General features: G+C 42.7%; 2 protein-coding genes across 5 annotated transcripts in view; one reads left to right on the top strand and one right to left on the bottom strand.

Moving 5' to 3' along the window:
* The window catches only part of atg7 (ATG7 autophagy related 7 homolog (S. cerevisiae)), a 57,689-nt gene extending 50,167 nt beyond the window's left edge, over positions 1-7,522 (top strand). For all 3 annotated transcript variants that reach the window (XM_068712306.1, XM_068712304.1, XM_068712305.1), the window contains exon 19: positions 6,233-7,522. In XM_068712306.1, the coding sequence (XP_068568407.1) occupies positions 6,233-6,265 (33 nt within the window). In that variant the 3' untranslated portion in view covers positions 6,266-7,522. The remainder of the gene's footprint in view (positions 1-6,232) is intronic.
* A 184-nt stretch (positions 7,523-7,706) lies between these two features.
* vgll4b (vestigial-like family member 4b) overlaps positions 7,707-26,743 on the bottom strand; it is a 36,831-nt gene continuing 17,794 nt past the window's right edge. For both annotated transcript variants that reach the window (XM_068712309.1, XM_068712308.1), the window contains 4 exons: positions 22,642-22,873; positions 13,639-13,915; positions 13,135-13,252; positions 7,707-12,413 (listed from right to left, as the gene is read on the bottom strand). In XM_068712309.1, the coding sequence (XP_068568410.1) occupies positions 12,157-12,413; positions 13,135-13,252; positions 13,639-13,915; positions 22,642-22,873 (884 nt within the window). In that variant the 3' untranslated portion in view covers positions 7,707-12,156. The remainder of the gene's footprint in view (positions 12,414-13,134; positions 13,253-13,638; positions 13,916-22,641; positions 22,874-26,743) is intronic.

The raw sequence follows: 26,743 nt of genomic DNA, 5'->3' as shown, positions 1-26,743 counted from the left end.
GTAGATTAGAAAAAAAACAAGTTCAAACAGTTTGGGCTTTTGAAGGTTCAGATGGAAAATCTGTGTGTAAAAAAAAAACACACTAAGAGCTCTCATTTTTTAATTATGATTTGCATGCATTATTTCTTGAGTCTCGAACACATTTATTAATACTGAATATGAAGAAGAAGAGCTATCTGCCAAAACTTCAATTTGTGATATTAAGAATCAACGGTTTCTGGACTTGCTCCAAAAACACAGTGACCGTTTTGAGCCTTTACCTCCGTGTGTAGCGCTGATTAAAGCTATTTGCAGACATGCAGCTCATGATGTACCGTAAATGTGACGGACCGTTTTGATTTAGTCTCGCTACTTCAGACCTGCTAAGATCTGCATTGAATGCCACAGTAGCTCCACACACAAGCAAGGGGAGATGAAATGTTCGTGTTGTTTTCTTCATCTGAGAATCTATTATGAAAAAAAAAAAAAAAAATAGCCAAATTTGAAGTTGTTGAGGAGATTCTTGTCATGTAAGTGGTTTGTTACGGTTATGTTTTACCTTTGCAGCGCTGCTTAAAAGACACAGTAGAACCTGCATACTTAGACCAACACTACCTCCTTATAGTATATTCTCTATTTCATTCATGGTAAATGAATGAATGTCCAGCAACACACTTTACATGCAGCGTAAAACAAATGTGAATTTAATGTCTTGCCGACTAAAAAGACAAACGACTTTCTCCTGGGCTACAGTAGTAATTATTTAAATATTGAAAAAACACTCTTCTTTCATATTATTGTACTTTTTCGACTCGCAGCTTGGCAGCAGGCGCCTCATTTTACCCCAAGCACTGTGGCTCTTGTCTGAATAGAAATGCTTATGTAATTTGCACACCTCTAAATGACAAAAAGTCCTCACTTTGACAAACGGATGGAGGCATCGAGGTCACGTCACGGCCTCTGTCCCGTGAGCGGTGGGGTGACCGTTTTCGGTCACAGTCCGCGAAGTCTCTTGAGCCTTGTGAAAAAACTCACATGAACTAAGAATCACAAGAAGGAAACAGAAACGTAGTTAAAATGGATTTCTTCTTCTTCTTCCTCTTCTTCTTCTTCTTCTCAACCAGCAGCGCACAGTCACTGCTGTATCCAGCAGCCATAAACCACGTCACTCTGTGTGGTCCGCTAATTGCACATCAGATGGAGCCAGTCTCCGTGATGAAAGCTTAGCTTTGCGCTTTGTGCTTTGGTGTCAGTCGTAATATGTAAAGCAGATGTGTGTTTAATATCAAAGCTATCCGCGGTTGTGTAGCGCTGCCTGGTTGAACGGCTTTAGAGGCTGGATTCCCGCTGGGGCCACCCGCGCTTAGGAAGTATTCCTGTAAGTGGACTCAGTATTTAGAACCCTGAGAGGGAAAAAAAAAACAAACAACAATCCTTCTGCCTGAAAAAGGTAACGTCATCGAAATCACCTGAAAAGTTGCTTCTGCGGAGTGCGAATGTATTGTAGTTCTGGCGTGACTTTTCGAGAAGCTTTGACCCAGTCCCGCAGAATGATAAGTGCGGCTTAAGACACTCCTGCTGAGGCTTGTGTTGTGTTTGTTGTGGGGGAACAATAATCAGCGGCTGCAGAGAGTTGGCTCACTTCACGGCCTTCAAGCCTCCAGCTAAAACCTCCTCTATCTGATCAGATCCCAGCCTTGTTTTTAACAACTAGCCTGGATTATAGTTGTCATATCAGCCGGAGCCCAACTGATTACAAACACATTCACACAATGATTACATGCAGCTTACTGTAGGACTTTAATGAGACATCCAGCAATCCTCTTTTTAACCTGCAGTGACTCAAGGTCCTGAAGCGATAAGGCTGCTTCAAAGTTAAAGATGTTTGTCCTTGATTGTGCGGCTGCCAATCCCTTTGAGATGCTGTCATGGTGTGTGTGTGTGTTTGTTTGTTTACGTGTGTGTGTGTGTGTGTGTGTGTGTGTGTGTGTGTGTGTGGTGTGGGGGTCAGCCAGTTCCGATATCAAGCTAGGGTTGCAACAAACAATTACTTTCATTGTCTCTGAATTTAAGAATTGTTGTTTTTAGTTATTGCAGTATTGAAAAATCACAAATTCACAGATCTTCAAGATGCGAGTCATCTAAACTGGTATGAAATAAAAAAAAAAAAAAGTCGTGTAAAATGTCATAGTATAGTATGTCACCAAAACGTTATAAAAAAAGTAATTGTCTAGTATGTCATAAAAATGCTATCTAATAAGTCGTATTATTGTATTTCAGAAAGAAATATCACATGAAAAGTAATTGTGTATATATATCAAAAATATATAAAAAGTCATGGTATAGAATATCATAAAAACTGTCTTATAAAAGGTCTCAGTACATCATCTCGGCTCAACAGAACTCTGCTGCTGCATTGCAACAACAAAGGTTGATAAAACCTGATAAAAATCCCAAGTACCCAGTCGTGCTTGAAAGAGTGTAGTAAAGTAGTTGGCTTCAGTTTGCTATTCACGTTACATAAGGTCCCCCCCCCCTTCACATCCCCCCCCTCCTTCTCTTTCATTTTGCACAAAAGACTCCTCAAAACACACACAGACACACAGACACACAGGCAATCAGTGCGGCGTTGGCAGCCGTCCAGCGAGGGGCTCCAGTGTCGCTCCGTTTCAAAGAGCTCTTTCTTGCCGTCCTTTTGATGCTCGCTCCCCAGCAGCAGTGGAGCAGAAATGCCGAACGTCCAGCTTTGATATGAATTTGTCCCTCATTCTCCACACTGCAACCCTGCAACTCTCCATCCACGCTCTGGAAAAGACAAAGTACGCAGTAGATCGTTCAGGTTAACATGCTGCAGAGCAGGTCAGACAACTTTTTGACTTCAGAGATCCCTCGTAGGGGAAAGTACTGGCACAGTGACCCCGAGTACCCTCACTGGGTTTGTGTGTGCCGCTACCTCCCTGGTGAACCCAGAGTGACATACATGTAAGCTTCTGACCATAACAAAGCCAAAACAAAAACTGTTCCGAAAGCTGGATGACCTATGGATGACCTGTTGACGGCACGTATCTCTTTACGCCATCCTTTAGTACTTATTCTAAACAAACGCAGCTTTAGAAGTGTCAGTCAGTGGGGAAAGGACTACGCTAGGTGTTGCGCCAGTCTTTATGCTAAGCTAGGCTAATCAACGCCAGGCTTTAGCTCTGTAGTGAAGGTTCAAATGAGAGTGGCGTCGAGCCGCTCATTTCGCATACGGACAGAAAGTAAATGAGCGTTTTTTCCCCCAAACTCTTCCTGTAATCACATGTTGAACATTATACTTTCAACTTCAAAAGGGAAGTGACTGTATTTCATTCTTTTAAAAACAGCTATTCGCAGCTTTCTTCTGTTTCTAATGAATTTCTGCATATTTTCATACAGAAAGATTTCACATGGGATGTACTGTTGTAAGATAAAAGATAACAAATCACATATTCAGAGTACTGGCACCTTTTTTTTACTCCAATTCAAGGAGCGGGTTGGGCCCTGACTCATCAGTGATGAGTGGTTTTTGTGGCCTTTTCTAAGAACGATGTGTTGCCTTAATCCCAGAGCACTATCTCTTTTCACAACTTATAATAGGTCCACCTCTGTTTTTATACGGCTGACAGTCAGTGAGGGTTTTGTACTGTTTGTATTGAATTGATGCATTACATTGATTGTGTCACATGAACCTGCCACATCTGGATCCACAGTATAAATAACTGAGAGCTCTTGATGCGTGTTGTTGATGATGATGATGATGATGATGATGATGATGATGTGTTCTGTACTCTGAGCAGATTTCATTTTAATTTACTGTGAGGTGTAGACTACATGTCTGTGTAGACTACGTGTGTGTGTAGACTACATGTCTGTGTAGACTACGTGTGTGTGTAGACTACATGTGTGTGTAGACTACGTGTGTGTGTAGACTACATGTCTGTGTAGACTACGTGTGTGTGTAGACTACATGTGTGTGTAGACTACGTGTGTGTGTGTGTGTGTGTGTGTAAACTACATGTGTGTGTAGACTACATGTACTGTGGACTACATGTGTGTAGACTACATGTACTGTGTAGACTACATGTGTGTAGACTACGTGTGTGTGTGTGTGTGTGTGTGTGTGTGTGTGTGTGTAAACTACATGTCTGTGTAGACTACATGTCTGTGTAGACTACGTGTGTGTGTAGACTACATGTGTGTGTAGACTGCATGTGTGTGTGTGTGTGTGTGTGTGTGTGTGTGTGTGTGTGTGTAAACTACATGTGTGTGTAGACTACATGTACTGTGGACTACATGTGTGTAGACTACATGTACTGTGTAGACTACATGTGTGTAGACTACATGTACTGTGTAGACTACATGTGTGTGTAGACCACATGTGTGTGTAGACCACATGTACTGTGTAGACTACATGTGTGTGTAGACTACATGTGTGTAGACTACACGTGTGTGTAGACTACATGTGTGTGTAGACTACATGTGTGTGTGTGTAGACTACATGTGTGTGTAGGGTTAGGGTTCTCTCGCCTCTCTTCACAAACAGAGGATGGGTCAGCGAAATCAGTCAGAAAAGGAAGTTTGTTATTTACCGTTTACTATTCACTATTTATCATTTTCTAGGAAATCTCCAGGAACAAAATGCCAATTACTCAATAAATCAATAAGCAGAGTGTCTGAAATGAATAATTTTAATAATAATTTCCTCATTGTTTAGGTCAATTTTCCAGCAAAAATACAAACTAGGTTCCCAAATATGACAGTTTTCTGTTTGTTAGACTGTTGGTCAAGACATTTAATTTAATTTGGCTGTTTGTTTAGATGTTTTGTGACTTTTTTTCCTAATGATTTCAGATGTTACCCATAAAGGTCTGTCAAAGAGAAAATAACCCCGTTTTCAAGGTTTCTTTCAGATTTGGGTTCTGTTAAAGCTCCTAATAACAGATCTGCTTATGTGTGCTTATGTGTGCTTATGTGTGCGCAGTATCCCTGCTGCTACTCACTGCACAAAAAGAAAGGGAAGGGGCAGCACACTCGAAGGAATGCAGCATGCATGTGTCAAACTGTGTGTGTGTGTGTGTGTGTGTGTGTGTGTGTGTGTGTGTGTGTGTGTGTGTGTGTGTGTGTGTACATTCCAGACAGTGTTAGAGGTATGTGAATTACGTCTCACAGTGAGAGAATGTGAGGAATCTGCTGCCATGAGAAGGCCGCTGTTGTTTACTGACGCAGTAGTGAAAAGGAGTGTGTGTGTGTGTGTGTGTGTGTGTGTGTGTGTGTGTGTGTGTGTGTGTGTGTGTGTGTGTGTGTGTATGTGTGTGTCTTTGTCTGTGTCAGTCACACATGCTGCTGTCACTTCCTTGTAAGCAACTTCTTAGCAGTGATTGGGAGTAATCATTGTCAAAAGCTGTTATACAATTGGATGGAAACATTGTTGCCCATTAGTAGGAGTGTATGAAATGAGTGCAGTTACTCTGTGCTTCACACACTTTGACCTAAATCTTTGTCTATTGCTCTGCATTGCATTGGATGACAGTGCAGTGTACCGGGGTTTCTACTGTATACCTCTGGTTACTAGTGTATGTTTACATGCATCCTTCATGCATCAGCACACTGCATATATGAGACTTGGACATTAAGCACGACTTTAAGTTCATTCTTGACTTTGGATTTAGTAGTTTGACAAAATAATCTTGAAGGTACCCTGCAGATTTTTTTGACAGCCACTAGCGCTATGGACTTGTGTTTTTTTTTGTATTGCGCTGGAACACGGGACGTATCTGATATGCCTGCAGGCTCATGCTATTCCACTGATGGACAGTTTGTGGCGGTAATGCGCAAAGAAGTGCTGCAATGTGGCTCGAAAGGCACTGAAGAAGAGTGCATGCTAGAAGACACGCATGTAAACGAGGCATGCTTTAAAGTATTTTAAAAATTAGCTTTATGGGGAAGGAAATACTCTCAACACGCTTAATCGAGCTCAAGGACACGCGTGTGTGTGTGTTGTTGTGGTGAGAAACACTGAACGTTAAAACGTGACGTTTGTTTGTTTACATTCACACAGGGCTTTAAGGTCCACTTGGTCACATTCTCCACAGAGACAACTCCACCGAAGGCTGTGACACGCAGCAGGAGCTGGACCTTGTGTTAGGACTGTTTAGTCGAACATCGTTTGGTAGACAAAATAATGACTTCCATGTTAATGGTTTCTTTTTCTGTTTCTTCTTTTTCTCATTAGATTTGGGATATGAGCGATGATGAGAGCATCTGAAGGACTGGAAGGAAGACATCTCCCCCCCCCCCCCCCCCCCCCGAGCCTCCGAAAGACTGAACACTCCAAATCCTTCTGTTTCTGTTTTGGCTTGTTTTTTAGGGAGTCACACATTGGTATCAGAGGAGTTCAGGGCTTTTGCAGGCGACAGTAGACACACACACACACACGTAAAACTCAAGTAATCAAAACCAACCACATTACAAAGACATCTTCAGAACAGACCAGTAATAAGGTAATAATAATAATAATAAAGTAATAACAAACAGCGAAAGAATCTGATTTCTGTTGCTGCTGAAATATTCAGTGACTGTTGTTCACAGTAAAGTTAGCAACAAGTTCAGTTGATTGGTGATTTTCCACATTGTGCGTATGAAGCTGTTATATTTAATGGATAATGTACCTGTTGCCATCACCTCATCATGTGTAATCAGTCACATTTGGTTCATTGTTTGGAGTTGGTTCAATTCCATAAGTTAAAACATATCAAAACAGTGATTTTTTTTTTTTTTTTTGGTCTGGAAAGGCCTCACTGAAAGGTCACAGGTTCACTCCCTCCCACAGTCCCTCCACCAACACATGTAATGGGTTTGCCGAGTCCTTTGGCAAGACGTCGACTAGCTACATCTGCCCGCTCATTCAGTGTGCTGCAGATAAATTAGGAAATTACAAAAACACAGTGGACAACTCAGCAAATCCATCCATCTCCCCGCTCTGTTTACTGGCGACTGTGGCGCGTTCAGTACAGTTAATGCTAAAAGCAGCTTTGTTGATTTGAAAGTATGAAACCGGCGCACAGATGTTAGTGTGGCTTCTGATATGGAAACGATTGACTGTTACTGTAAACAAGCCTTGAGCCTAAATCTGCACGGTTTCATCTAAAAGAGCCTACGGACAAAGTGGAGGTCGTTGTGGTTCGTTTGTGTCGAAGCATGCACTCGTTTAATTCATGTTGCTTTTCTTACTCTGCCCTGTGCTGTTTGTATGAACTCATGTACAATAGGTTCAGTGTATTTAAATGTACATTTCAACAGCTGCTTGGATATTTATGGGAGACTATGAATGCGGTGTGAAAAAAAAAAAAGTGATCTGAGATGAATTAAAGGATTAAAGTTAAACAATTTGATTCATGGGATCGAGATTAAAGAGACTCTGGCTTTCATAATTCTGGCTATTCTCAGCTGTTTTGGTCACGCTTTTACTCTTCTGTAAGTATTTAACCAAAGACTGGAATAAAATGTCTCTTTGTTAATTCTTTTTACATGTGTGAGCTTTATATTGCTTTGAATACAGTGGTTTATGTGGATATTCAGGATCCAGCACATCCTTTCATACACTTAATGTCTCCTGCGTCTTTCCAAAAACCCATTCACCCTTTTCTAGCGTCTCCGTCTTCACCAGAACTCAGCGACGCAGTGACAGAGGCCCACGCAGTCAGACAGTGGTTTAAAAGCACTTTATTGTTCATCAAGGCTACTTTACGTACAAAAAAGGTGGCCTGCCAAAACCTTTTTAGTAGGAGGAGACACAGAGCCACAAATTGACTGTTTTGATACATTTTTTTTTTTTTTTTTAACAGTTCAGAGTATTACTACCACTAAGTACATGCTACTTCCACTTCAAAAAAGGACCTGGAAAATGAGATACAGTCAGAGTAAAGACCAACTCCTCTTTGATTCATCTGCACAAGTTTCATGTTTACTTTATTACAGATGGAAAATGGCCTCGGCAGATGGGAAAAGCTCGTTTCCTGCTTTCATCTCAGTCTCACCGACCGATAACCGAGGTGAAGCGGATGAACTTGAGCACGAAAAGAAATGTACGAAAAATGCCATCAGGTTTTTTTTATCCGTTCAGCTTTGGTGCTCCGTGTGTTCAAATGGACTGATGGTTCTACTTTGTAGTTCGGTTCCCAACTGTAGACCAAGATCAGTCATCAAAAGACCTTCAAAACCAATCGTGTAGAAATGGTACAAGCAGTGGTGAGAAGTGTACCTGCCTGCTAGCCCATGACTGTTGGTTTTTATTCTATTTGTAATAGTTAAGTGGAAATGATGTGGGAAAGGCTGGCAGGACTCCACTGGGCTAGTGGCAAAAATGATTATGTTCCACTAATGCAAACCTTGCTGCTTGTTCAAGAGGTCTGTGAAAGGACAACCTCCTTTGTTCAGACGTCTCAGAAGCAACACAAAGGCGAGTTAAACGATCGCAGAACACTGGGGACCAATGGAAGTAGCGATTGTCACCAACACACCAGTGGCTTACTGTGGCTTCATACGTGTACTGTGTTCCTGCACTTGAACCTTTACTCTGACAAGACAAACTATAAACAAAAAAGATCAACTTTTTTTTTTCACAAAAAAGAAAATGCAATGATTACAATATAAAGGACAGGGGAAAAACAACAATTAAATAGCTACATGTCATTAACAAATTAATTGTTCCTCAAAAAAATACCTACGATTTTTTTTCTCTGTACATTCGTTACGCACAGCGTAATGATGGTCTTATAGTTACTTATTATAAAAAAGTATTTATTTTTTTTATTTTTAAGTGATTTCCCTACAGGGTGTAGGGAGTGTTTGCCGAAGCAGAAAGATGTGAAATGATAATGAGAAAGAAGAAGAATAGAAGAACTAAATCCTCTGGACACTGAGCCATTTTCCCTCATTGGTTTTTGTTGCTTATCACATCAAACTGAATCTGAGAGGGGGGGGGGAGGGGGGGCACTGCCAATAGACGTTCAGCTCAAAGTCTCCCAACTTAGGTCTAGCTTACAGAAGCTCAGCTCCTGAGGCTCTGCTCCTCTGAACCTTGCCTGCTGAGAATCACTATTTAAACCACTCTGAACCTTTCACAGAAAGCACATTTAAACTGAGAGTACTTATTTCTAACGGGGAATTCATTCACTGGCAGCTGCGTTTTGATTGAAAAAAAAAATGTTTTTGTGTATCTGAAAATTCTAGAACTTTCACAGTTCTGGTTCCGTCACGCGTGTTCAGCTGAGGATGGAATGTGTGGACGTTCTAGAACACGGACTGCATTCCATTTAAAGGATTCTGGTTCAGGTCATTTGTATCAGAGGTGAGTACGTCCATCACAAACTAAATATGAACCGTTTTACCTTTCAAGTGATTCCGTACTTTTGATACAGAATGACTCACATCACTGTTACGGTTCTCTGAATTCTATGCTCCCAATGTCCTTTCAAATTTATCAGTATTTATAGCATAACTGTTTTTCCCCCCCCCTTAATCATATGGTATGAAGTTATGGCCAATTTGCGTGATGCAAAGAGAAGCAAAAAGGGACACCTTGTAATTCTGGAAAAGACACAAAAAGCCCTGTTGGCAGGGGAAGTTAGCCCCGACTGGTTATTGGTGCTGTGTGTTGATGAGGAGAGACTGAGTGTGTGAGCGTTCCCTATAGGAGGAATGTAAGCCACCTCTTTAACATGTTCTCAGACTGTAGCAACAATACAATGTTGTTCACAAAAGAAAGCATTGAAGTACAAAAAAAAAAAAAAAAAAAAAAGTCTGGACACCAAGTCAGGACACAAAACGTCAACCGATGAAGGCGTGGAGAGAGAGAGAGAGAGCTGTGACATCCCATAATAATTCAGATAACCCTCGATTATCATCTCAAACATCTAGCTCTCACCATGAACAACACCTCGTTTCTCAAAAGCATCATAGCATACTTGTTGGGGGGGCATGGGTATTTTAAGGAGACTCATAAGAATAAAGACCACTTGAGATGCTTTTCAGGAAATCAAGGCCCCGTCGACTAATCGTTCCAGCTCGGTCATGCTGAAGGTTGTAGCATCCTGTACCACCGATGAATCAACATCTTAAGAAAGCCTTTGCTGGCTGCGCGTCCCGGAGCCACCTGGACACTGAAGCGACCTCCAGCTGGTCTGGAGCAGCGCAGCTCTCACTGTCAAACAGAGCCTGTCCGGAGGCTGTCCCACTATAGTTTGTTACCATACCGATATTAATGGAAAACAAAAATACAAAATTGTAATAATAATAATAATACGGAGTACGACTGACCCAGCAGTGAGTGTATAGTGTCTATGTCTGTTACTGACAACGAAAAAAGTAACAACTAACGTCCAAATGGAAAAGGCTTATAGTAGTTAAGATTGAAATGCTGCTTAAAAACATTAATAGATACCAGCTATTAAAAATAAAAACACACACAAAACAACAACATGCATCTGTAAAAGCATTAGTTTACCCTTCAACCGTATAGAAATCTACCAAACCACAGTGTGTAGGAGAGGGGGGGGGTGTAAGCCAAATATAATTACAACACCTGTGTTCAAAGAGAGATCTGAATGATCTTCTCTCCCCCCGGTCCAGAAACCAGACTTTTTCTTTTTTTTCTTTCTTTTTTTCAACCACAAAGTGACATGCAGCGTCATCTCTCCTCTCGTCGCTGTCAGCAGTTAATCCCATGAGAGACATCAAAGCACATTGTTCAGCAGCACACTGCAGCTCGTGCAGCTGTGCGTTCAGCTCGGATCTCTCCTCATAATGGCCGTGATGTCTGTTGACGCCGCGCCGGGCTGATGTGATAACCTGACTGTGCTTGTAAAACAAAATGCAACGTTTTGGCACCATTTAAGTAGTTTAGAGCCGACGGCGGCGGTTTGTTTGTCGTTAGCAGCTGCGCTAACCGGCATGCAGTGATGTGACAGAATCCACTGTATACTGGAACACACGGCATCCAAATCTGTGTTACTCAGCACATCTCTAACGGTTTTTTTACTAGTACGATTTCTCCATTTTTCCAAAATAATGCATAGTAATGTGGCTTGTACTTTTCTGTCTGGGCCAGTGTGGAATTACGCCCAGGTAGATTTTACATAACAGTTAATGGGATCTAATAGAAGTTCCTAATAAAAAGCTGGAATATACCAGACTGGGTCAAAAGTCAGCTGCATCCGTCCCAGTGTGGGCAGTGCCAGATTACAATGTTGACATGCCTTTAACCTCTACGACAGCAGTGCAAATCACCACCGAGTCGATCGCCTAAGTGTACACACACAGTAATAAAACCACCAGCACACGTACACAGGAGGGAGGAGGAGGGTGACACAAAGAAAGGAGGTAAAAAAACAAAAACACAACAGAGGGAGATTACAGGATGGTTTTTCGTTGTTTTCTTTCTGAGGTGGGCGCTGATGAACGTCTGTGTCTGAGGTTTCTTTGGTAGCACAGTCAGGTGGTTTGTGATCATTTTTTTTTTTTATCCAAAGTGTTTCTCACTCATCTTTTCTTTCAAATATCGGACATCTCATAATGCAAAAGCAGTACACAAAACTACTGTTAAAGAAACAAAACAAAACAAAACAAAAAAAGAAGAAAATTAATAATTAAAATACCGCCTTTCCTCTCTCTTTATGTACATATAACTACAGACACGTTGCTCTGCTCCAAGCTTGACATGCAGGGACGATGAATTATTGGAAGGAGCAGCTTGACGCTCCAGTCGAGTCTCAAAAGTCGAACCCTCTTCGCTCATTACTGATTATTGTCTGGTATTACCATACCAGAGGACACATGGGGGGGAAACGACCATGTTGTTATTGCTTCATTGATCCTCTATGAGTGAACAGAGACAGAGAGAGAGAGAGAGAGAGAGAGAGAGAGAGAGAGAGAGACTTGAGGGTTTTAAATGTTTTTAGCAGACCAGCATGCAGGCATTTCCTCTGGGATGCTGGTGATAGACCAAAGTGACGAGGGCGTGTGTGTGTGTGTGTGTGTGTGTGTGTGTGTGTGTGTGTGTGTGTGTGTGTGTGTGTGTGTGTGTGTGTGTGTTTGAGCCGGGATGATTGGGAGGGGCTGGGGAAAGAGGGGCGACCCCCCTCTTAAACCCTTCTTCCTTCAGGAGACCACAGAAGGGGAGTGGTTGTGATTGACCATGTGACTGTCAGGGGAGGAGTTTGGGCTGCTGCCCGACGACGAGGGACTCCCCTTGTTTTTGATCTGCAGCCAGGTCTCGCCCAGGGCCTTGGCGAAGTGGTCGTCCACGGAGCCGGTGATGGACACGGAGTTGGTGGCGGTGGGCTCGGGCTCCTTGTAGTTCTTCCCAAGACTGCGGCGGAAATGCTCCTCAATCACCGGGTCACAGGCCGTGTTGGCTAGAACAGAGAGGAAAGAGAGAGCGTTTTAATTTCCCATAATAAAAAACAGAAACATCTCTAAAACACACTTATAAAAAGTTCAGCGGGCACTTTATTGCCTAGCATCGGTTCAAACATTGGTAATGTGCATTTTAGGTCAATGGAAAAATACTAACTCTGACATCTACTTCACTTTTTCATTGCAGTTTTTTTTTTTATATTAAATCACCGTTTTCAATTTCACTGTTAACCTCAATGAGATCATAGGGATTTCACTGGGATCATAAAAAATGGCCACAGTTGAGTTATCAACCCACAGAAAACATGACCAACATGAATAAAGCAGACATGTGTTTGGCTGAGGCCTCCGGGGACTTCTACAGTACAGAGATAACAGACGAGGTAGTACAGAAACCACATCGAGGCTTCTGAGACTCCCTGACAGAGAGCAACACTAGTTATATAAGTCCGTCTGAGTTTGGAGACTATGAGTGGTCGTGTTTTCTCTGGAGGGTGATCTGCACTCACAGAGAAGTTTCCCACAAACTGCGCTGCATGGGAATCTCATTTTTCCAAAATGATATGTGCCCAGTAAAGGTTACTTGGTAACAATTGATCAATTATTTACTGAGATATGTTCATCCATCGCTGCTCCTTCTACCATAAACATAAGTACTGGAAAAAAGCAAATATACTGGAATCTAAAAAACGACGTCTGTCTGTACACGTGTGCACTCACTGTTGATTCTCCTGAAGTTGTTAGCGAGGCTGGCACAGCCGTTGTGGGAGACTGGACAGTGAGACAGGTTGCAGTTGCGGTTGTTGGCTGGGGCGCATGTGATCACTGAAGGGCGATTCTGAAACACAAAGATGTTATTTAGGAATCACCAAAACGACATAAACAGTTGTGTCAAGAGTGGGCGTAAGAAGAGAGAAGAAGAAGAGTGAATAAGAGGAGCACAGAACTTAAGAAAGTGTGAAATATTCATGTTTAGAAAGACTAAAGGAGGCTTGAAGAGAGTGATTTATTGACCACCAGGGTTTTAGAACCATTTTGGCAAACCTAAATAGGACATTAGTACTCTCCACCATCAAAGGAGACTGGCTAATGAAAGCACATTGGCCACATCACAGGGGGGGGGGGGGGGGGGGGGGGGGGGCTAACAAGTTGAGGGTTTTACCCAACAATTTGCACAAGATGTATTCGTTGCTAGAACCGGACAATACAGGAAGTGCAGGTTACCTGCTGGCGTTCCACGGCGCTGACTGTGTGTGGCACTGTGGCCATAGCTGCTGTGCTGCTGCGTGCAGATTCCACCATGCTGTTCTTGGTGAGCGCCAGTGGCTGGTCCATGCCCGCTAAGCTGGCGAGGTGGTGGTGATGGTGGTGGTGGTGGTGGGCGTGGCTGTACAGGTGGTTGTTGTGGACTCCCAGAGTGCTGGGCACCACCACGCGCTCGATTGGGCTCCGGCTCCGGTCCTTAGACATGGGAGAGCTGCGGTAGTCGCCATTAGGCTTCCTGGGGAACAGAGGGGAGAGAGGTAAAGATTGGGTTGTGTGTTTATTTTTGGGGTGGAGTCCAATAGTGATACACCTTCTCTTGACAAGAAAAGAAAAGAAAACTTTGCCAAATAAATAACATATTTTGCTATTTAGCTATATTGCTATCTCAACGTTTAGTGCATTGATCTTTACTACATGGATTACATGGCACCTGATCCAAAGTTATCGAAAAACCAAACCTTGGTAGAAAAAGGGCAGAGAAGAAAGGATGAGCAGTGGAGAGATGGATTCAGATAAAGAGGGGCTCAGAGAGAGAGAGATGAGGGAGAAAAGAGGGAAGACAAACAAAAGAGCAATTGTAAATGGGATCTCTGTGTCAAACACTGCAGGAGCAGCAGAAGCTATTAATACTGACCTCAACTCACACATGATAAACACACACACACACACACACACACACACACACACACACACTCCCTTTTTGCTGCTAAGCCTAGGAAGGAACACTTTCCTAACTTCATCCAACATGGAGGGACAAACATATCCCTGCACAGAGGGACAGACATCGTCTCTGCAGTGAGCCTGAAGCCAGCTGCTCTCACTGCTGTCTGATGAAAACATGCAACATCCGTCAAGGCTAATGCATCAGTTATCGCTAACTGCATCTCAACACTTGAATTAATCTGCTGGAGGAAAACATCCATCTTTGTACGTTTGTTTACTCCACAACACAGCGTCCATACTCTCTGCCACCGACTGGATACTAAAAGGTGAAAGAAGGAAGGCCGGCCACACACACACACACACACACACACACACACACACACACACACACACACACACACACACTCTCCACATGAAAGAGAATCAGTTCTCACCACAACCAGCTCCCTCTGTCCTCTACAAACCGTGAGCTCATATTTTAATCGTTGAAAAAGCAGCGATAAGGATAAGAGGCTGAAGTAACGACAGTTTGACACGACACAGATTTTGGCCTCGTTTTTTTTTTTTTCAGCTCCCGGCTCCGATGAGAATGACTATTGAATGTTTGATACAGTATGTAGTGAAGTGGCGGTGCATGATACTGCGCACACTTGCTTGCAGTTTAACAGGTAGCAATTATTTTGCACAGTGCGTCAAATGTGGTCTGTGTTCTGTGTGTGTGTGTGTGTGTGTGTGTGTGTGTGTGTGTGTGTGTGTGTGTGTGTGTGTTCAACTGCATATTACAGCCTTAGTGCAGCTCCAGTCTCCTCCTACAATTTGAGGCCCAGTTACAGGGAGCAAGATTTACTCTCCTCTCGCTATCTCTTCTTTTCTCTCCAACTCCACAGACAGCCTGACTTCCTCCTTTCTACACTGAAATATATACACTATGAGACAGAGAAGCCTCAATTAGAAAAAAAGAAGTATGAAATGTACTATAAATGAGCTGCACTCAAACATGAAATTCTCTCTTCCTCCTTTATTCTTCACCAGACACAGGGAGGCATTTCTCCAGCAGAAAGTCTTGAATGAGAAGACAAAACAGACCCGAGAGTGAAAAAGTCAAAGCGGGCCTTTAAGGTTTTGTTTGGATGCAAAACAACAAGTTCAGGCAAACAGTTGTAAATCCATGTGACCAGGCAACCTGACTGCCGGGTCAAGCATCTGGAGCCTACAGCAGCGTCCTCCACAAATAAATAGTCTCTACAGAATACAGAGCGGGAGAGAGGAAGAGCTGAGGGGAGCTGCATGTGAATGGTCCGGACCTCTACTATAAGAAAGAGTGAGGTCAGTAGTTTCCTTCGTTTGTGCCGAGCGCTTACATTAGCAGAACCCCCCCCTCTTTTCTTTCTTTCTCTTTTTTTTCCTCTCACAATCGGCAGCAAACTTCCTGAGGGTTAAAGAAGGAGAGACTTGGCAGCGTTTTTATAAACCCTGGACGACAGTTCACCAACAAGCTTTTGTGTTTTCCCATAGTGCATCAGTTTTCTGTTTCATTATTTATCAAATAGTCAAAAAGTGACTGGAGTTAATCACATATAATCAGGTCATAATAATGAATATATTGAATAAAATTCCCCAAACCAAAGTCCTCCTGCTAACTGTTATCTTCAGATATAAACAATCAGCAGCAGATTAGCTAAGAGGCAAACCGATAATAAAGCACTCCCCCTCTCGTACCCTCCCAGCAGCTGGGTCTTGGGTTATGGAAGTTGTCCCAAACTTTAATCGTTGCCAAAGAGCAGGCATGCTCACATCCTCACACAAGAGGGGCCTTTGCAGGAGCCAGCGAACGGGATCAACAAATCCGACCAATGAATGGCGTCGCTGTCGAGTCCACCGCCGCCCCCGCCTTCCACTCGCCTGATTGCCCACCAAAACCCGGGACAGCATTTCATGCCAGGGATCAGGCATTCAAAACATACCCCTGTGTCTTTGTCTCTCTTACTCACCTCTCAATTATCGTTGGGGGTCACAGCTGGGGAGAAAGGGAGAGGGGTGAGGGCTACACATAAGACACGGGTATGGTATGGGGGGGGGGTAAGAAGGGCGAGAGCTGAAGAGAGAGGGTTGCCAGGTCTGAGGCTAGAGGAGAGGATGAGAGCTAGAAGTGGGAAGAGATGGAGAGAGGGACTTGGGAACTCTGGGACTCGGTGCCGACTAGTGCCGAGTGTGGATAAAGCGAATACAAATTGATCGGCAGGCATTTGATCAATTTGTATCAGTTTGATTTTGAGAATGAGAACTGTGTGAGTGACATCAGAAGTAGAGAGTAAATATCCATGTGATTCTACTTCACTAGAGCCTGTGTTATGTGTAGCCTGGTCATTAGTTGTAGTCAGTCACTGTTGTGGGCTGTCACTGGAAGACCCCTTCATTTAAACACCCAGAGAGTCCAGACCTCAACACATAAATGATATAGTCGTATATGCTGAACCAGTCAGATCCGTCATTAAGTACAGCCTTTTAAGGACCCATTCACATGACACTCTGTCTTCAAGTTAACCTCAAGTTAAAGATCATGACTGTGATCACGTGTTTGAATGACTTAAAATCTCAAAACTTGTCATTTGTTCTCACTGCTTTGTATAAGCCAACTTGCCTAATTGCCACAGTGGAAAATGCAATTAAAACAAATATAAACATAAGAATTGAAGACTTTAAAAATATGGTTTTGTATTCCAGGTTTAGCTCTATAGCAGACTGCCAATTTAGTGAGTTAGCTATATTCTACTTTGAGGCAAACATACAGGAGCTATAAAAGTTCTACGCCTTTTCTCACAATTGTGTTTCTAAGTCTTCAGACAAAACCTCACAATAAATCTTTGGTTGGGCAGAGGTTCATATCGTACTCCTTTAAGAAATAAATAAAGAGTAGGAACAGAGAGACAGACAGACAGACAGACAGACAGAGAGACAGAGAGAGAGAGAGAGAGAGAGAGAGAGAGATAGAGAGAGAGAGAGAGAGAGAGAGAGAGAGAGAGATACACACACAGGAAACATCTGGGAAGAATCAGGGCGTAAAGAGGAGACGACGACCAAAAAGAGAAAAAAAGTAGAGGAGGATGAAGGCTCAACCACAGGTTACCACCAGGCCCAAGCTCTGCGAGGTCTGTACAAACCCACAAAATGGACACACACACACACACACACACACACACACACACACACACACACACACACACACACAGAAAGTGAGCCACAGGGCGTACCCAGGCTATGTGTATAAAGTATACAAACATCTCTACACATTTTACTCTGCTTAGTCCATGTTTTAGTAGCAGGACTATACATAAGTTAGCAATGATATTTGCATCCTCTACAATAAAAAAGTCAAAGCCTAAAGTAAACACCTTAACAGATGTAATTTACAGACCATTAATTATCCCCGACATACAACATGCAATATAAAACATTACATAGAATTAATGTTAAATCATGTATTACATCTCTTTACACAGCCGTTTCAAATCTTTCAGATTTCCACTCATGCATGAATACTGATAGAAATCAAGCACATATTTGACAGTTAACGGCCTGCAGAGAAAGAGAACTGAAGAAAATCCTTTGTTATCAAAGCTGGAACAGATCGGATATGGGAACAACCACAACAAGGTGGCAAAGAAAACAACATGAGAACACACACCCGCACACACACACACACACACACCACATGCTTCTCCTCCTTTTCTCTAATGCTCACACACTTCACAAATAGTTCAGTCCCATGTAAAACAAGGGGGTAATAATGACTTCACCTGGCTTGGTCACACACACACACACACACACACACACACACACACACACACACACACACACACACACACACACACACTAACTCCACCTCTCTGATTTTTCCCCTACTTGGCCTATGGGGAACCTTCCATGAGAACAACTTGCTGATGAAGTTCCCAGTAGAAAGCAGCTGCAGTTTCTGTGCGCTACAGAACATACTGCAGCAAACTGACTAAATTGAATTGGGCTTTTATCGCTATTCACTATGAAAAAGCAAAAGCAGCATGTATATACATTCAGTATACCTTCAGTAGCTAGCCTAGACAGACCCTGCTCCACAGGTTTTTAACGTGGAAACGTAACATCTCAGAAACATATATCTCCGTCCAACATCTGGGTAACAAGTATCTCTATTACACGTGACCCAGGCACAACGTTTAACCATTCCCAAAAGCAAGCAGCCGACGCTACAATCGGTCAGTCAACATCCAAGGGGCGGGACTTAGCAAAGGGTCAGTTAGTATGTGTCATTGGTAAGTTAAACAAAATAATTCACACTATTACAATAAACACTGAAGACAATAAATTCTTAATTTGTATATACTTCCCTGAGGAAATCAACAAACCCAGAGCCAACAGAGTCACATGTAACCGGGCTGCTGCAAATACACTTCCCTGCAGTTCTATTCCCCAATTAGAAAGCCTTAACCTTGCTCTGTGACTGGCTCTTATTCTTAAGGAGGAATGAAACAGCTGAGCAAGAGGACTTTTATACTGGCGGGTCTACAACTGCGGAGCGGCTGGTAGCAGCAAGCTTCCAGCCTGCAGGCTCCAGTGGACAGGATAAGGCTTCTTTGTTCCAGACTCCTCCTACTCCTCAGAGAAAATGAGAAAGTAGCCCCTGCTGCCTGACAAGGAGCCCTCTCACCACTCACTCACACACACACACACACACACACACACACACACACACACACACACAGACGAGCAAGCACACATGCGTGTATGGACAGTTCACAGGACGACACATGTGCATACCTGCACAAACACATGCAGAGTCAGCACAAACGGAGAGATCACGTCCACATATCAGCCTGCCAGTAAGACTGCCACTGACTTTTATCTGCAGAATTTACCGTGCCATAAACTTTTCTGTAAGGCAATAGTGGCTTCACTAGTAAAACACTAAGACGGCTGAGAAAAATACACTCACAACCACATTCTTAAATACACAGGCTGTTGACAAAAGTGAAAATCCGCTCATTTATCACGCCTGTTAATACTGCCCCGCATGAAAAAGAAAGATTGAGTAGGTTCAGAATGTTGTTTTCTCTCACCACAGCCTGTGCCGCCCCCTGACTTCAGCCTGTTGTGATTGGACAACAAGAGAAACCGGAGCTTCCTCCTTCATAGCCCCACCTCAAGTCTAAGGTGTCAGGTGTCTGTCTGCGTGTTTACTCACCCAAAATATGACACAAAAGAAAGCCAACTACAAGCAGTTCGACAACAACACACCTCATATAGACACCGATGCAGTCAGCGCACAGGAAAAAGCATAACAGAGAACTTTTTTTTTGTTTTGTTTTTTGTTTTAAGAGGAGGAATGAACACAAAAGCTCCTAAACATGCAGGAATAGGCAACACTGAGAAGAGCAATCAGTGCAGACAAAAAACAAGCTACACAGATAGAAGCAGCCAGCAGAATCCAACAGCTAGAAGGGTGTCAGATAACCATCTCTGGACATTTGAATTGAGTGTGAGTGTGTGTGTGTGTGTGTGTGTGTGTGTGTGTGTGTGTGTGTGTGTGTGCAGTGCTCATTTTCTTGTTTTCTGTCTAGCTTCTTCCCCAAGAAACAAGTCCATCCTCTTCAAATTAAACCGAATCACTATTCCTACAATTGACGGATGAGTTGGATGAAGCAGAAAGCTCGAGCTTTTTAAATAAAGACGAGTTGAGTGTGAAGTCCCCTACAATGTTTTCTATAGTCGCTGTTTTCACTCACTATTTTAAGCTGGACTTTTTTTTAATTTTATTTTTAACACCCACTCATCATTCTCTCCACTTTGGTGTAATCACTGTTTTTTTGGACAAACACAATAGTTCAAACTGACTTACTGCAGGTTTCACTTAGCAGTTATCTTTACCAGGGAAAGAATGCCCTCAGAGAAACCTCAAATTAAATGACTAAACATAAATATACCTCTAGGATGGCCTTAAGGGAAATGGGTTTCAAAAAAGTATATCTTGATGAAGGCACTGGATTTAACTTCAAGTTGCAGCAAGTCAACTAGCAATTGACTTTTCTTGGGTAGAGATTAACCTACAGGCCCTAGAGTCAAATAACTCCATGGTCATAATTAAGGTGAAGATTAAACAAAGGGATTGAGGCTTATTATGTGTTACTTCTAGGAAATTATCATGGTACAGTAAGCAGTTTGAAAAGTCTTGAACATCACAGAGTTTCCAGATCAATTTACTTTCCCAGAACCTAAGTTTAACTCCACAAAGTGGTTGCATTTAGAAGCTGTGGCGAGGAGTTCCGACACCAACCGAAAGCTGATATGACAATAAGTCCCATTGTACTACGGCAGACCAACTCACAAAATAAAACACAACTCGTGACACACGAGTCGGAGCTTTTGCTTATCAATGTAAGCAGAAGTTAACCGCACTGTGCACAAAAACAAATGTCTCACAGAGATGTGAAAAACAACAGACAACGGAATAAAACACCAAGTGGTCAGATCGATTTACTGCCTGGTTGAAGAGAACAAATGTTAATTCTCCCACCACTGACACGTTCATAACAGAAAAACAAGATGACTCTGCACAAATGTCAAGACACACGAGCAAATCCTTTGATATGTGAGCCCAGACGGTCACAAGATGAGGGAGCAGAGACCCTTCCCCCTGCGCCACGAAAAGATTTCGTTCAAAAGTCAGAGATTTAGATCTGTAAAACTAAAATAAATCACTGCCCTGTGACGCAAGCAAGGGAACATATAGATTCACTTAGGTTACCTTTAACATCTAAATGTGGCAAGTGAAGAATTTGTTTTTCAACTGTGATTTCAATCAAACTACTTGCCTAATGTGCAGCAGGTGTTTGTGCAAGCGTGAACAAACGACAGTATGTACTGCAGGAGCGTTCACACATGCGTCTGTGTGTTTACACACACTTAACCACACAACACACTGCCAGGAACTGTGCTCGACTCCTAATCCAGGGCTTCAAGTATATCCAGCATATCATCCACTGTGTTCCATTGTGGCATTTCACAGCCATGTTGACTGTCAAACATAATTGCGCCAAACAACAATTACATTTTATTTGTATAGCCCAATACCACAATTCACAAGATGAGCCTCAGAAGGGCTCTAATCTGTACAACGCACGATATCATCTGTCCTTGGACCCTAACATTGGATAAGGAAAAGGGATTCCTCTCCCATGATGGACAGGAAAGCAATAAAGAATGAACAACACAATAAAATTACAATATAGTCAATCCATAGGACAGAAATGATACATGTACATAGACGATGATCACTCCTAATGATGACAGCAACAGCGGATACAATAGAATACTAATGATAAGAAAAGCAGTGCAATAAACGTGACTGAGCAGCAAAAACAACATGAATTCATAATATTACTTGTATATAATTATTATTACTTTAAACTGCACAGCTCCACCTAACATCTCCTTGCCTGCCTCCACAATAAATAGCAATGGCTGGAGGTCCCATGACTGAGAAAATCAGAAGAAAGTGTGTGTGTGTGTGTGTGTGTGTGCGTGTGTGTGTGTGTGCGTGTGTGTGTGTGTGTTTGTGTGTGTGTGTGTGTGAGAGAGAGGGGGGGGGGGGGGGCTCCCTTCACAGCCAATAAGTGCTCCAGAATCCCTGGAATCTCTGGAAGTGAGAATGTGGGAACGTTATAGATGTGAGTAATCTTTCTGTTGTGCAGCCCCTGTTTCCAAGCTTCCAGAGATGTGTGGCTATAAGAGGAGCAGCGTGGAGCCAGCTAAACCTGGCATAGCACCCTGGAGTCCAAACTGGGACTTCTGAGAAAGCCTGCCTGTCTGTCTGTGCACAGCTTCAACAAGCAAGAAGCCCGCAAAACACATGGCCAACAGAAACCCTGGCATACACGATAGCGGTGGTGTATATGTAGCTTCTCGGCAGCAAGGCGGCCTCATCAATGGCCACATAGTGTGTGTGTGTGTGTGTGTGTGTGTGTGTGTGTGTGTGTGTGTGTGTGTGTGTGTGTGTGTGTGTGTGTGTGAGTGAGTGAGTGAGAGAGAGAGAGAGAGACAGGCAGAAAAGAGAAGGGTGCAGTGATTAAAGATGTCGGTATTTTGACATAAGGTTATGTTATGTTGTATAATGGATTACAGGCACTGTATAATGGATTACGCTCCGTTATCATGACCAACCAATACTGTGTTGAACGATAATCTCGTCATATCGCCCGAGCCGATAATGGAGTCTGTTAGAAAGTGTCTCTCAGTATTTGTACTCACAGCTGAGCGGCAAACAGTCGGCTCATCTTCGCCACGTGCTCGTTGTCATCCATGTCGCTGTCCCCCTGGTCCCCACTCAGCTTCCTCTTGGTGGGGCTGATGGGAGGAGGACCCGTCCTGTGGTTGGAGAGGGAAGAGGACGATGAGGAGGACGAGGACGAAGAGGAGGAGGAGGAGGAAGAGGACAGAGACAGGGACTGGAGTCTGGGGTCCCCCCTCAAAGCTGCTTCACCTGAGAAGAGGAGACAAGATAAAAGAGAGGGAGAGAGTTATTATTAGTGATGTTGAGCCTCTATTAAAGTTCAAAGAGGAAGATATTCTAAACCAGCACAATCAAAAAACAAGAGTACCGTTAAGTTTGAATACTTTTGCTCATTTCAAAACATGGCTGAGTATGAACTGGTTCCTGTCAACTGACATGCTTACACTTCCAAAAAAAAAGGTGCTTAGCCATGGGTGTACAATTATGGTAATTAGTCAAAATTATAGTATCTTCAAGCAGAAGGCAACTGTTTTATTGCCACTTTAAACACGCTGACCACAAACACTACTTCATGACAGTGTTACCATACATGCCGTGTTCCAGCTCAAACTTTTGAATTTGTGTTGACTTATGCAGTTTGCTGAGTGAGGCACAAACCTCTGGCATAAACTAGAGTATCTGGTTAGTAATGTTTTGGAAGAAATAGTTGCGGATGGCTTCTGCATTCGTTTCAATGCGGTGCGTGAACTTTTTCTCTCCGCTAACCTGCAGTCTTGTCCCGGTACAGGAGGCCTACAGAGCAGCCAGTGAGTGGGAGTAAGAGCGAGAGAGAATCAGGAAAACTACCACTGGCTCCGTCTCAGCTCGGGGACTTTCCACTGCTTCAACCTCATGTATCCGTCTGACTTTTCCCAAACAAAACATAAAGCCCAGTGTAAAAAAAACCATTCCTACAGGCAGTTCTCTCCTGAACTACCTCTCATACTTTTTAGCAACACAAAGTGTTTTTCCTGTTTAACGTTAAAACTAATTTAATATTACAAATGCCGTTTTTCCAGGCATTAGCGTTGGAGGATTAACTCGCATCAATGTTTAACGCTTGTGCTTATTCTGCTACTATTATAAATGACTCAACTTTTTTGACAGGCATTCGTGAATAAACCAAAAGGCACAACGTAGTAATACATCTGTTTCAAATGACTGATTCTGAGGATCTAAATAAATGGTGATTATTTCACAACATTACAAAAGTGATACTTTAAATGCTGCCAGCAGCATAATACTGTACCGCTTGTTCACTGCATTCATTTTCTAAATCACTAGAGGAAGTTTCCTGTAAACTAGAGTGGACAGAGTTCTTTCGGAGGAGAGACAACAGGGACTTTTTGGGTGCATGCGGTCGTAAACAACTGTATCATTAAGTCATACATACACACACACACACACACAATGAAAAGGCTTTGTGCTGGTGTGCTCTATTCCTCCACTGTTCCTCTATGTATGTTTAGTTTGAGCACGGCCTCCCAAACACAGCAGCAGCTCCTCCCCCTCTCCCTCTCTCTCTAGCATGTTCCTGCTAGCCCCGCTGTGTACCATGGCAACAAGGGTGACATCATTGTGTTTGGCAGGACAGAGGGCTGGCAATAAAAAAAAAAGAAGGGAGACTGTGACACCACACCGTCCAATCAGGATCCAGGACACATAATGGCTCGTTAAGAGGTTCAGGAGTGAAGTGCTCAACAAGGAGTGAATCCCTGAGAACAAACAGGACATCTGACCGTTTAGAGTCACACACTGATGACCCAACTGCTGTTAACCTGAGCAACGTTACACTCAGGTACCAGTTAGGTACTCCTGTCTAAAACTAACGCAGCCTTGCAATGAATTCATAGATGATGATTCTAGTCTGTGATGCAGTTTTGTAAAAGTCTGAACACAGAGTTAGACTGCATTAGTGCTAGCTATAGATTGTATTAAAAAAAGCTAACCTGTGTGAGGCATGCCTCTTTCACCAATACAGCATGTTAATAGTAAAATGTAAACATATCATTGTAATCTAATAATATGTGCACACAGCAGCAGGCAAAATGAACTGTAGAAATAGGCAGAAGCACAAAAAGTCAATACGAGAAAGGACTCTATCTGTTCTACATATTTGTTCATTATAAAGGACGCTGCAATATTTCGCTAAAACGCCATTTGTTTTGTTCAATGAGCAGACAATCAGTGGAAGTAGGGCTGTAGCACAGAAGTAGAACTCCACTATCCTCTCTGCCCTCTCAGTTCATCAGGTCCATGTGATCAAAGCCTGTTTCTCTTGACAGAACTTCAAACAGCTTGGAATCAGGATGAGATTGGATTACAAAAAGAAGGTCAACCCCTCTATCTCTTCATTTCCCTCTCATTTTCTCCCTCTCTCCTGTTTCCCCTTGAGGTACTTAAAAAAGGATGAGTCCAAGCATGCCCTCTTCTCTCTCTCTGCAAAGCAGCAGCTCGGTTATTTTTGGCTGAGTTTCTCTGTAACCTGAACTTGGCCCTCTGGGTTGCCTGTATTTTCTAAGTCCATTGAGGTTTTAGAGCTTTAAACGCTTAAAAAAGGACATAGAAGAAGAAAAAAAAAAAAAGCTCTTACACAGAAGTTGTTGTCTGTGTGAGCTGAACTTTTAAACCGGATGTCAGATTGGTTTGATCTCTGACAGACGAGCGAAAAGGAGAGCAAGACAGACAGACAAAGAGGAAGAGACGTTTACAAAAGTAGGTGGCTTTAAGGAGGTTTTCAACCTTGTTTATTTCCCACCGCTCAGCAGGAAAAAGCGACAGTCAGCATTCCCCTGCACCCCTCCCACCCTGCAGGCCTACAACTGATAGCAGCTTCACAGAAAGAGAAAGGGAGAGCTGGAGAGAGAGAGAGAGAGAGAGAGAGAGAGAGAGAGAGAGAGAGAGAGAGAGAGAGAGAGAGAGAGAGAGAGAGACGCATGAACAGACGGACTGACAGAAACAGACGGAGAGCGATAAAACATTGCATATTACACATATCCTAATATTGATATGTATATCAATTACACAGCAGGCTAAAAACAACCATTTTCAAATATATAAATCGACGGCAGAGTATAATGTGGTTGGGAAATACAATAGTTAGAAATGAAATGAGAGCAATCAGCTGGTATGAGATTGGAGCAATTGTTTCGAATGACGCACATGCAGGCGACTTGGCATTGGTTATTATTAAACCAATGGACTTTCCTTCGTCAATTACTGTCACAACAATGTAATAATGTATGATACACCGGGCTCTAAAGGGCACACAGGATAAGGTTGAGAGTCACAGCTTTTGGTCTTAAACAGAACTTTGTCAGTCAAATTAATGTCAGAAGGGGTGTGTCCATAACCAAAGTAACACACCTGGAATTACTACTAACTTTTCTTTCAACTATTGCCAATACACACCGATGTCTGATTCTTAATGTTGTTAAATTGTACATTCATGCACAAGAAAAGTCACAGAGGAACCTGGATGTAGATCAACGTCTTTATAATTGACTGTCTATCAGCCCCAGAACAACAGACGTCAGTGAAATGCTTCTTGCTTTTAGATTGCTTCGACGAGATGCTTCCTGTATTCCATTTCACATCCTTCCAAGAATTGACCTGATCCTCAAACAAATGATTATTTTGTCACATGCTGTATTAACACACAGAACACTTGTCTTGATCAGAGGAGGATTTGTGTTAAAGTGTAATAAGCCTCAAAGCACTAGGTGGTGGTTTGATAAAGCCAATTATTTAAGTTCATGCCAGTTTTTGACTGTTAACATGATGTGGCGGTTGTATAGTTATAATATAATATATTCAAAGTGATGGATACTCACTATGGACACACAGAGTATTGGTGATGTTGTGTATGTTTTTTCTGAATTCATGTCGTAACATGTCAGATCAGTTAGCAGCCAGCAGCAGCAGCTAAAGCATGGGACTCATGGTCTCTACGGTAGCAGTATGTGCGCAGTTTGTCTGTTGTGAGGAGACCCAAGTTAAGTTCCTGTGTCTTGCCTGTCAGCCAGCTGATGATTATAGTGAAGGGGGTTAGCCCCAAAGTCAGCAACAGCTCTGTCTCAG

This window comes from Cebidichthys violaceus, unplaced genomic scaffold (assembly GCF_023349555.1).
Source record: "Cebidichthys violaceus isolate CVI_PGR_0920_01 unplaced genomic scaffold, fCebVio1.0.p SCAF_17, whole genome shotgun sequence".
Lineage (NCBI taxonomy): Eukaryota > Metazoa > Chordata > Actinopteri > Perciformes > Stichaeidae > Cebidichthys > Cebidichthys violaceus.
The sequence above is the reverse complement of the archived record's forward strand: the minus strand, read 5'-3'. Positions and strand labels throughout refer to the sequence as shown.